We start from the raw sequence: 12,048 nt of genomic DNA, 5'->3' as shown, positions 1-12,048 counted from the left end.
CAGCGCCTTCCTCTCATGCCTTTTCTCCGGCTGCCCATGCCTGCGCACAGGCCGTGGCAACCCAGGCCATGGCCCCAAATCGCAAGCTCACACTCTCCTTGCAGCCCCCGTCCCCCTCCTTGCAGTCCCCGTCCCCCTCCTTCCAGCCCCCGTCTCCAAAGAACTCAGGCCCTGCTGGGCTCTGGGAAAGCCCCTCACCTCTCTGTGTCCTACCACAGGACAGGGCTAATTCCTCAACCAGCCCCACTCCACTCCACCCACGGGCCAGCCTCCGTCCGGCTCTCCTTTGCCTGGATTGACCCACCCCACCCTGTGATGGCGGAAACACTCATTCCATCCCACAGAACCCCTCTTTAGTGCCTTAAAGGCCTCTCTGTCCCAGCTTCCCAATTCCCTGTGGTCACCTTCAAACACTATGACCAATCGTCCCAGATGCACTAAATATACAATGTGCAAATCAAAGGTCACTCCTCATCTGACCAGTGAGGAAAATGACCACCAGACAGAAGGACCGACCCCAGTCACATGGGATGGGGTGGGCGGGGGTGAAGCCCACTGTCGTCCCCCCAGCTTGGTTTCCAAGCATCATGGGGTTCCCACCAGGGGCAGCCGAGCAACGTTAACCCCAGCAGAGACTGCCTGACTTAGGGGTTAGTTAAAACTGCAACCTGGCGTCACCCCCCTATTTCTTCCCTGCCCTTTCAGCTGTCAGGAAGGGAAGCTGAAACCCACTGAAAGTCAGGCCAAGGAGGTGTGAGATGCCCCGGCTTGTTGCTCCAGGGAAAGGGAGCAGGTCTAGGAGTCTCGTGGCCGGTGACGTCTGTGTCCTTGGCACACAGGCTGGACTGACCCTGCCTGGCCAGGGGGAGACATTCTCCACCCGAGCTTTCCTGGGGCCTGAGAGGCTGTTCCCATCACCCCCTCCTCCCCCATCTACCACCATTGACCTCGCCCAGCCGAACCCCTCATGGCTATGGCCTCCTTCCCTTCATTGGCTGACACAGCTTCGCCCCATCCACACTTCCTACCACCCAGCCTCCCACTCCCTCACAACAGATTTCGCCTGGCCTACACGCCTTCTTCCCACCACCGCCTCCCCTCCGTATCCACGGCTGTGCGCTCAGCTCAGCTCAAGCCTCTTTTCACCACTGCCTCCTCTCCCACCCACAGCCACCGATTTAGCCCCGCTTGTATCTCACCATGCCACTGTCGCCGTCAGCTCCTGTGCCATTCGAGCTGTCCTCAGCGACTGAGTCATGAAAACCAGAGGGGGCGCATCCTATCACCCTCCGGCCCCCGCCCCAAGCCCTGTGAACATGCTGTGCTGAGCCGGTCAGACACACAGGGACAAAGGGTGTAGGGTCCCGCGGCTGCGACGTGTCGAGAGCAGCAGAAACAGAGACAGAAAAGGAAATGAGCAGGAACCAGGAGCTGGGGGGCAGAGGCAGGGAGACCGCGCTGCTTCAGACTTTTCCTCACGCACGTGAATTCTGTGTGCTGGGAACCACCCAGCCGGGCATTCTTAGGGTTCTCGCTTGACTGCCCTGGACTCAAGGCAAACCTCTAACATCTCCAAGGGGTGCCTGGGCTTCATTTTGTTCACTCCGAAGTCCTGTGCCCACCCCTCATTTCGACCCCCCAAGCTGCTGACGCTGAAGATTGTTGTGACGGGTCGTCCAATATTTTTTTTTTTTTTGGGTCGTCCAATTTGAACCGACTTATTTCTGACCCTCCAGTGGGTTTTCAGAGGCAATAAACTGCACAGGAAGAGGGTGCCCATCCTTCTCCCTGGAGCCTGAAGATAAGGAAATGGCATTGCCTTTCCAAAGGGAAGGTTCAGGGCAGGTGGACACAAGGGTTGCCTCCTTCCCTGCCAGAGGACAGAAAGCCAGGCACAAAACCCTAAGGGAGCTCTGGTGGCCTAGCGGCAAGACGCTGCACTGCAATCCCAGAGGTACAGGGTTCAAATCCACCAGATGCTCTGCTGGAGAAGGAGGGGGCAATCTCCTCCTGTACCAGTCAGATCTGATTTGACGGTACACGTAAAAATAATACAATAAAAATTAAAAAAAAAAACAAAAAAAACACAAAAAAACACCAAGCAGAGGGCGGCCTCCATTCACAGGGCATCTGTTTTGATCTTCTTGTTGTAAAACACAAACACAGAAATTGCCTCCTGGGCCATTTCTATAGTTCAGAATTCAGTGTCTGGGGTTCATTATATTCAATCTCACCATTATTTGTTTCCAGTACCTTTCTTCAAGGATCAGAGAAAGACACTGCAAAGAAATGGTGGTGAAATCCTTGACACCTTTGATTATGTTGCTTATTTTGCTGAGTTAGGAGGATTTTTTGTTTTCTTTATCTTGAGGTGTCATCCATACTGAAGGCTGTAGTCATCGATGATCTCAGGAGGTGCTTCAAGACCTCTTCATTCTCACCAAGCAAGGTTTGGGTCCTCTGCATCTTGCATGGTATTGATGAGTCTTCTTCCAATCTTGATGCCACTTTGAAGATTAAATAAATATGATGAAAAGATAAAGTCTGGCACATCTCTTTCTTGACTTTAAACCCTATGTGTGCCATTGTTTGTTTGGTTTTTTTCAAACAATACCTCGTCATCCATGCACAGATTCCACATGGGCAGAATTAAATGTTTTGCAATTCTCCTTTTCCTCAATGTTACCTAGAACAGCCAAATATGTCTGCATGGGTACTAAATACAGATAAACCTCCTTCTGGTCTTCCCTGGTTACAGCCAAGTCAGCAGCAATGCTATCCCTCATTCCATGTCCTCATCTGAACCCTGCCTGGCTTCCTGGCCGTTTCGTAGAGATGAACCCTTGCAGCCAGTTGTAAATTATCATCAGCAAGATTTTACTTGCATGTGACAGTCATGATACTGCTTGATAACTGCAGCATTTCACTGTATCACTTTTCTTTGAAATGGGTACAAACATTGGCTCCCTTCCAGGTGGTCACCCAGGATAAGGTATTCTGCTAAACTTCTTGGCATAGGTAAGGGGGTACACACATTTGCTGAAACATTTTAATGGATATGCCATCAATTCCTGAAGACTTGCTTTTTTTTTTGGCAATGCCTTTGGCACAACTTAGACTTCTGCCATCAGTATCATTATTTTATGCTCACACTCTGCTTCCTGAAGTGGTTACTTACTGACCAGTTCTCTGTGATACAGTTACTCTCTATTCCTTCTATCTTGGTTTGATGCTTCCGGAGTCAATATTTCCTCCATAGAGTCCTTCAGTATTGTAAGTTGAGGCTTGAATTGTTTCAAGTTTCCAAAAGTTGAGGCTTGAATTGTTGTCAGTTTACAAAATGCCACGGGCGTTCCTCCCTTCTGGTTTTCTAACTCTAGAACTGTGCACATTTCATTAGAATATTTTGCCTTACCTAGTCTAGCCACTCTTTGAAATGATCTTTCCAGTTTTATTGCATTATTTCTTCTTTTGCTTTCACTTCTCTGAACTTTACTGCCAATTTCAAAGTCTCTTCAGATGTTTATTTTTGTCTTTTCCCCCCTTCCTGTCTTTAATTACCTTTTGCTTTCTTCATGAATGATGTCTTTGATGTCATCCCTCAACTTGTCTAGTGTTTAGTGCAGCAACTCTATTCTTTCTTTTTTTTTTGTGTGTGTGTGTGCCATTAAATCGAATCTGACTGGCACAGGAAGAGATTATCTCTCCTTCTCCAGCAGAGTATCTGGTGGATTTGAACCTCACACCTCTGAGATTGCAGTGCAGCTTCTTGTCACTAGGCCACCAGAGCTCTCTGCAAATCTATTCTTGAGCCAGTGTTTCAGTTCAAGTGAAATATATTTAAGGTTGTCCTGGGGCTTTCTAGGACTTGTTTTCATTTTCTTCCACTTCACCTTGAACTTGGATCTGAGCAACTGCATGTTGCTTCACAAGTGGCCCCAGCCTTGTTCACAGAAATGATACTGATCTCCATCACCTCTTGGCACAGATGGGGTCCAGGCCATAGTTTCCAACTACTGAGCCTTTGTTTTCCAGTTTCACATTCTAATCAGTAATTACCAATGCATCTTGGCTGCACGTCTGAGCAACTTCAGACAGCAGACCCTGAGTATCTATTTTCAGCCTTCGTGGTCAGTGTGTAAACCTGAGTAACAGGTGTGTTAACAGATCATCCTGGCAGGCCTGTGGATATGATCCCATCACTGACTTCACTGCCTGTCGTGACAGTCCCTTGATGATGAGCACGAGGCCATGCCTCTCAATCTGTCGCTGCAGCGTCGTACACCACGGGGGTTGTCCAACTCTGAGAGACCAGCCCCTGTCCACATCAGTCCAGCAAAGCTTAGAACACGGATGAGCCAGTTCTAGACGTTTCACAGAAAGGGAATCCTGTGACGCGTGGCCTTCCGTAACTGGCTTTCCTCGCTGAACACCATGTTTTCTACGTTCATCTATGGTTTAACTTCTGTTGGCACCTCCTTCTTTCGCGCAGAGCCCTGGGATACTGGGTTATATGTCAGGCTGGTGATAGAAAGGTCAGCGGTTCAAGTCCACCAGCCTTCTGCAGGAGGAAGATATGTCTTGGATACCTGATAGAGGATCACCCTACTTCAGAATCAGCCCCAAAGCAGTGGGATTTTGTTTGCTTGTTTAAGATGAGTTGTTCCTACTTTTTGCCAGCTGGGGACGGTGCTGCCGTCGACGCTCACGTCCAGGTTTCTGGGTGGACCTACATACGTGGTCATTGACCTCGTCCATACCCAGGCCTAGAGCTGCTGGGTCGCATGGTATGGGCTGACTAGCGTCAGTCCTCCTTCCCAAGGGTGAAGTCCGTGAGGACAGGAGCCAAGTCCGTGCCCTCTCCCATTTACCCCCTGCACCTGCCAGAGCCAACAGCTGCTTGAATGAAAAATGAGCAGCAGGTGCACAGAAACCGTCTCTGAGCCGAGCACCCTGGGTTAGAGCCCGGCGAGTCCTGCGCTCCAGGCCCAACTCTGCCTCACCCCAGCTCTGCGTCTCTGGGCCAGCAGCTTGCCCTCTCTGGACCTCCCATTTCCTCAAATGGGGGCTGCGTCTGGCCGACCTAAATCCAACTGGCTGGCTGCCTCCCGCCTCAGCTCCCACTCACCTCGGGGGTCTCCTCCGCTCCGTTCTCGCTGGGCTCGCCCTGCAGCCTCTCTCGGAGCTTCCCGAGCTCGGCCCGCAGGCGTCCCATCTCCTGCTCCTTGGTCTGCAGGTCAGCCTCCAGCTCCACCTTCTGTTCGATCAGGGACTTCCCTTGGGCCTCCACCACCGTGACCCGGTGCCGAAGGTCATGGTTGATCTTCATCAGCCGGGTCTGCTGCTGCTGCAGCTGCAGAGAGAAGACAGGCTGCTGGGCAGGGCCGCCGGGCAGGGCCTCCGGGCAGGGCGCTGGGGAGGGCCCCCAGGCAGGGCCGCCGGGCAGGGCCGCCGGGCAGGGCGCTGGGGAGGGCCTCCGGGCATCACAGTAAAGCAGTGAAATCAAAGTGGGTCACACAGGGCGTCTGGTTTCCCAGCACATCTGAGAGGCATGTTTACATCAGAGAGCAGTGAAGCGGGCAAGGGCATCTGAAGTGGACAGTGCTCCGAGAATGGTCAGAATGGAGCAGACATGAAGTGAGAAGGACCGACAGACCTGCTCGACACAGGGCTGCCATAACCTGCAACCTGTAAAAAGTGCAAGCTCTGCCAAGTGCAACAGAAAGGTATGGCTGTGTGCATCACAATAATTATGTAACAGATGGGAGGAAAGCACGAGTCAGAATTAGTATATTATGACAACCTGCCAAAAGATGGAAGCAACGGGCCTTGAGAGAGGGTGCCCTCTAATCAGGAGGCTCCGCATGGGTTTCCACAGCAACCAGGGCGCCTCAGCCCGCTCACCAGGGACACAGAAGGGGTGGCTGGGGCCGCTTCTGGGCTCAGAGGAGAGGACAGCAGGGTGACGGGACCCTTCCAAGGGGGGGACAGGATGAAGCAGGACAGGGCAGGGATTCCTCAAGGTGTAGATGGGATTTCCCAGGGTGTGGATGGACCTCAAGATGTACACGGAACCCCCAGACTATGGGTGTCAATGAGACTCCAGGGTATGGATGAATCTCCAAGATGAAGATAGAACCCCCTAGGATGTGGATGCAACCCCAAAGTGTAGAAGGACTCTTCTAGGGTATGAATGGGACCCTCTGAATATGAATGGGACCCCAGGGAGTAGATGGAACCCCAGAGAGTATGGATAGCACCCCAGGGTATGGATAGCACCCCAGGGTATGGACAGGACTCCAGGGTGTAGACGGGCCCCCTGGGTGTGGATGGGCCCCTGAGATTGGGATGAGACCTCCCAGGTGTGGATGGGACCCCAGACTGAGGATGACAACATGCCACTGGGCAGTGTCACATTCCCTCCTGCTCCTCCAGGGAGGAGGAAGGGACAGTAAGGGTCACCCCATCTCCAGTTTCAGGGCTAGGTCCACCAACTGGCAGGCACAGGAACGACACCCAGGAGGAGAGGGACCCTGGGGGGGGCAGTCTCACACGCACGCCCACCAGCCAGGAGGGTGCAGTGGGGCGCACTTACAGCCTCCACGTCCTCGTTCTTCAGGCCGAGCTCCCGGTCCTTGGCGCGGATCTCATCCCGCTGTTTGTCCACCACCTCCTTCAGCTTCTTCATCACCTGCCGTTCTCGGTCGGACATGCCTGGGGTGGGAGCAAAGCCAGCAGGTGAACCTAGCTCCATGCTCCATGGTAGTCTACAGCAGCTTCCTCATGGCCCCCAGAGGCTGCCTCCTCCCCAAACTCATCAACTCTCCACTCTTCTTTATTGTTACTGTTATTATTATTATTAACGTGTGTGTGTGTACCGTCAAATCAGATCTGACTGGTACAGGAGGAGACTGTTCCTCCTTCTCCAGCAGAGCATCTGGTGGATTCGAACCGTGCACCTCTGGGATTGCAGTGCAGCTTCTTGCCACTAGGCCACCAGAGCTCGCCAACCCTCCACTCTTCTTATACACAAACACACTCTGCTTCCTGGTCAGAATTCTTTCATGTGCATTCCCACGTCTGCCTGGAAGTCTCACCTCTGACCCCGTCCTCATCCGCCAGGCTTCAGCTCAGACGTCACCTCCTCACACACCTGACCTCCCAAGAATACCCCTTGACTATCAGGATTCATGCTGTTGTAATCACACCAACATGCGTGTTCGACTGATGATTTCAATTCTTCTGGGAATTCCTACTGCCCACTGTCCTCCAGGTGCTTCGAACTCACCAGGACCCTGGAGGACAGAATTGACCTGCCCCGCTGGTTTCTGGGGCCCCCAGCATTTAGGAGGGCAACCAGCCTCATCTTCGACAGCACAGGCGGTGGGTGCAAACCACAGGCATTTCTGTAGCAGTCAAATGCCTTACACGCAGTGCCACGAGGACTCCTCTTTGGGGTTCACACCTACGATAAACAGTTACCACAAACAGATTCTGTCCGGCTCATGGTGAGTCGGGACCAGAACTGTGCCCCGTGACGGGTTTTGGTGGCTTCTTTTCTGGACACATCAGGTCCTTATGCCAAAACTGCTCTGGATACACTTGCATCTCTAACCTTCTGATTAGCAGCTCAGCTTATTTACCATTTGCCTCACCCAGGGGCTCCGCAAACCCAACAGACAACTCTAAAAAGAACAATTAAAAGCTTCTGGCGAGCTCTGATGGCCTAGTGGCAAGAAGCTGCACTGACAGCAATCCCAGAGGTGTGCGGTTCAAATTCACCAGATGCTCTGCTGGAGAAGGAGGGGCAATCTCCTCCTGTACCAGTCAGATCTGATTTGACCACACACACACACACACATACACACACACACACACACACACACACACACACACACTCTCTCTCTCTCTCTCTCTCTCTCTCTCTCTCTCTCTCTTAAAAAACAAAAATAAATCTCAAAGCACTGCCATCGGGTCATTTCCAATACAGAGTGAATCGGTGAGAGGCCAGAACCGCACTGCAGGTTTCCTAGGCTGTAAATGTACACGGGACACACCGCCTCATCTTTCTTCCACAGAGCGGCTGGGGGGTGTGAACTTCTGACCTTTCAGCGAGCAAGCCCATGGTTAACACAGCGCACAACCCACGACTTCATTCCCTTTACAAGAGCCTGTGGTTGTGTCTCTAACACCCGGGCTTGGAGGCAGAGCCGACGTTGGGGAGGCTGAGTTCCGGGACTCCAAGCCTGGACCCCTCACCTCCCTCCAGCCTCGGGTTCTCAAATGCAGTGTTTTTTCCCGGGATGACCCAGACACTCGCTGTCGTCTCTGGCTACTCGGTTAGCCAAGGCCTCACAGCAGCCCGAATCCCAGGGGAAGGACAGACTGCCACACTCAGCTGTGGATCAGACCGTCACCCGTGAGAGTTTGGGGTCTTGTTTCATTTTAAACTCTTTATTGTTACTTGGGTAAGAGTTTACAGAGCAGTTCGCCATTCAGCAGTTCATACGTGTTTAAACTGGCACTCTTCCCCCTTCCTCCCTAGCTTTCCCATTTCCACTATTCCTTCTTCCCTGCCCCTTCCTGCCTTCCGAGTCTTCTCCCTGGACAAACGCTGCCCTAATCAATCTTGGATGGTTGATTTTCTAAGGAGTACATTCTCCCTGGGACCACTACTCCATTATGTGGTGGAAAGCTAGGCCACAGGGGTGAATTCATTCGCAGCGTTGAAGAATATTATATAAAATGGGAGACCCTGGAGGGCATTATGCTGAGTGAAATATCTCAGTCACAAAAGGACAAATACTGTAGGGTACTATGGTTATCACAAGAGTCCAGAATTAAGGTTGCATAGTGGAGTGCACTCGGGGTGCAGGGCGGGGGGGATTGTATACCAGTGAAGGAGGTTTTCTTTTGCTTTTTGAAGAGAGGAGAGAAAGGGCCGGGGGGAGTGGGCAAGGAGAAAAGTGCAACAATGAATGAATGGAAATCCAAAATCTCTGTAAATGTTCATTAAAATTAATGCAATAAAATTTTTTTTAAAAGATGGAAAAATACATCATAGTGCCACTGTTGTAAAATGGGACTGCCATCGGGGTTGAGGGGAGACAGAGAAGGAGGTGATAAATGATGTATACTGCATTGTTAACAGATGAGGGAGGGAACCGTTTAAAAGGGACATGTGATTAGGTATTATTGTCATGAGAGGATGCAGAGTGAAGGTTGTACAGTGGAGTGGACTTGGGGGAGGGACTGGATAACAATGAAAGAATTTTTCTTTTACTTTTCAAAGAGAAGAGTGAACTGGGGGAGAGGGTTGGGCAGGGAGAAGAGTAAAACAATGAATGCATGGACATCCAAAATCTCTGTAAAGTTTCATTAAAATTAGTACTATTACTTACTAATAAAAGAATGGGCCTGTCTCAGAAGATCACATTTTTTTCCTTTGTCTGAGTTTCACAAGTAGGTTCCCAGGCCGTTCCTCCCAGACCACTGAAACCTGTTCACCATCAATCACAGCAAGGCACAAGCACTGACAGGCAGTGACCTGCACGGAGTGCGCTGGCTGGGATTCGAACTCAGGTCTCCCCGTGGAGAGCGAGGATTCCGCCACTGCGCCCTCATGAGTTAATCTGTGAGAAGTGCTTACAAAGCCAGCTGACCTGGAATGCGAGAGGCCGTCTGAGGGCCCGAGTGTCAGCTGTCCCCTGGCTCACAGGATGGAAATGCCAGCACTCCCGCCTCACAAGCTGCAGTGAAGCTGAAAACCAGGAGTGGGCACGGCAGGCGCTGGTGCATGAAAAGAAGGCCAAGTGCCTTCAGTAGCCTCGCGGACGCCGATAAACGCCGAGGAGTTCTGGGCAGCGGTCAGTCACCACGGCGCTCCCCTCAGACACGCGGGCAGAAGCACAGAGCCGACAGCCAAGGGATGGGAGGTGTTAGTGTGAGGTGCCAGCAAGTGCCATCGACCCACAGCGACCCCACGCATGACAGCAGAACCCCACCTGCTCCTGCACCGTCCCCAGAGTGGCTGCCATGTCCGAGCCCACTGCCGCAGTCACTGTGTCGGTCCACCTCACCTCCCTGTCCCTCTCCTCGGCCAAGCACCTTGTCCTGCTCCAGAGACCGGCCTCTCTGTATACCACACTCAGAACATGTGAGACAGTCTCCCTGCCTCGGCCTCTCTGTAACATTCTGACTGCAGTTCTTACAAGACGGAGGTGTTTATGGCTGTAGAAAACCTGGTGACAATCTCCCAGCCAGGAGATGGCTCACCAGACGATGGAGGACCTGACAGAGACCCTGTGTCTCCAGATTTGGGAGAAGAGCCTGGCGGTTGGCTTCAGGAGGTAAACACAGGCTTAGCGGGACCTGTGTGAGGCGTAACCTGTCAGAGCAGGAAGATGCTGACGAGTGTCACGTTCCCATTACACGGAGCCGCCCTAAGCTTTGTTGTAATTAAAGGTTGTCAAGAAGCACTGGTGGTGCAGTGGTTAAAGTGTCTGGCTGCAGGGGAAAAAGGCCAGTTGTCTGAACCCATCTCAAGTGATAGGACCTCGAAAGGGCAGAGCTCCAGTCTGTCAAAGGCAGACACGCAGGAGACCTGGAAAAACAGAGCAGGCAGGCCGCATTCCGACTCCCCTGTATCTCCACTCCGAGCCACATGCCCAAGGCCTCGGAGCAGGTGCGCTCAGACCACTGGACAGCGCCGGTCACCCCAGTGACCAATGGTGGAAGCACCCCGAGTGCCCACCAGCAGATGAGGGGATCAACGTGGTGCGTTTGGTCCACAGCATGAAATCAGTGTACCGGGAGTGCAGAACAGAGGTGAAGGACTGGGGAGAAGAGTAGAGAACTCTGCACCAGAAATTTTTCACCCTGGCTGGGTGTGCAAAGGGTATTATCTGGGAGCTGTGGGGTTTGCTAAGATGCACTGTTGGAATTCATTTCAGCCACTTCCTTTTGACTTATTTCACAAATGATTTGCAGGGAACTTAAGTCTGCACCTGCAGCTTGCATTACGTTCTCCTGAGATGATGCTGCTCAATGTTGCAACTCGCAGACGTCAAGACGTACAGGTAGTACAGGGGTTAAAGCGCTGGCTGCTCCCCGGAAAGCCACTCTGGACCCATCAGGTGCTCTAAGGCGAGACGGATGAGGCAGGCTGCTCCTGTGAAGTCAGGGCCCTGCAGACACGCTGGGGCGTCCTGCTCCGTCCTCCACTGTGTGCACCAGAACTGACACGGCAGCAGCGGGACTGGGCTTGGGCTGGAACCCTGTCCAGCAGGCCCCTGAAGTACGGAAACGCCATGTACAACGGAAAAGCAACCCCGACCCTACAACGTCCACCAGCAGGTTTAGAAATCAGCAGTTGTGATCCAGACGACGTCGCTGGCTGACTCTGACCATCAGATCACCAAGCCTTTCTTCCTTCTCTCATCCCACTGAAACCCACCCACAGCAACGCACAGGCCTCCACCCACAGGGAGCTGGTGCTAAGATACTTTATATGACATACACTGACCGGGAACTGAACCGGGCTCTCCTTCATGGAAGGCGAGAAGGCTACCACTGAACCGCCAGTGCCCCACCCTGTCCTGAGCTCAACCCTTCAGAAAATGACCATATGGTAGGCTGTCACCTCTCATGATTAACTCGTTCCCCCAAAGACACAGCATTGCTGAAAACAGAAGATTAAACAGGCAAGCAAAGATCAGAGGGAGTGACCATCATCGAGACAGAAAGAGCCAGAACAAGCCAGAACAGAGCACATCATTTAGACCAGGGATTGCTGTGCTGGGACCCTCTCAGACCCAGGGGAAGCCTGACAACAAGGACCTACCCACAGGGCTACTGAGACAAAGGCTTTTCATAAAGTAGTGCCTTGAACTCTGACTTCAAGCTGATCATACTGCAAGATAAAGCATTTCTATTTGTTAAAGCCACCCACTTGAGGTCAAAGCAGCACTGGGTGACTGAGACAGTGCACTGTGGTGTCTGTGTTACAGCAGCACTGGATGACAGACGGTGCACTGTGGTGTGTCTGTG

The 12,048-nt window shown here is 52.3% G+C and overlaps 1 protein-coding gene across 1 annotated transcript in view; it reads right to left on the bottom strand.

Moving 5' to 3' along the window:
- The window catches only part of RILPL1 (Rab interacting lysosomal protein-like 1), a 44,042-nt gene that overhangs the window by 13,401 nt on the left and 18,593 nt on the right, over positions 1-12,048 (bottom strand). Inside the window, exons 3-4 of the mRNA XM_006894691.1 lie at positions 6,596-6,714; positions 5,129-5,353 (exon numbers count right to left, since the gene is read on the bottom strand). Of these exons, the coding sequence (XP_006894753.1) occupies positions 5,129-5,353; positions 6,596-6,714 (344 nt within the window). The remainder of the gene's footprint in view (positions 1-5,128; positions 5,354-6,595; positions 6,715-12,048) is intronic.

This window comes from Elephantulus edwardii, unplaced genomic scaffold (genome assembly GCF_000299155.1).
Source record: "Elephantulus edwardii isolate Elephantulus edwardi_28Jun2011 unplaced genomic scaffold, EleEdw1.0 scaffold00148, whole genome shotgun sequence".
Taxonomy (NCBI): domain Eukaryota; kingdom Metazoa; phylum Chordata; class Mammalia; order Macroscelidea; family Macroscelididae; genus Elephantulus; species Elephantulus edwardii.
The sequence above is the reverse complement of the archived record's forward strand: the minus strand, read 5'-3'. Positions and strand labels throughout refer to the sequence as shown.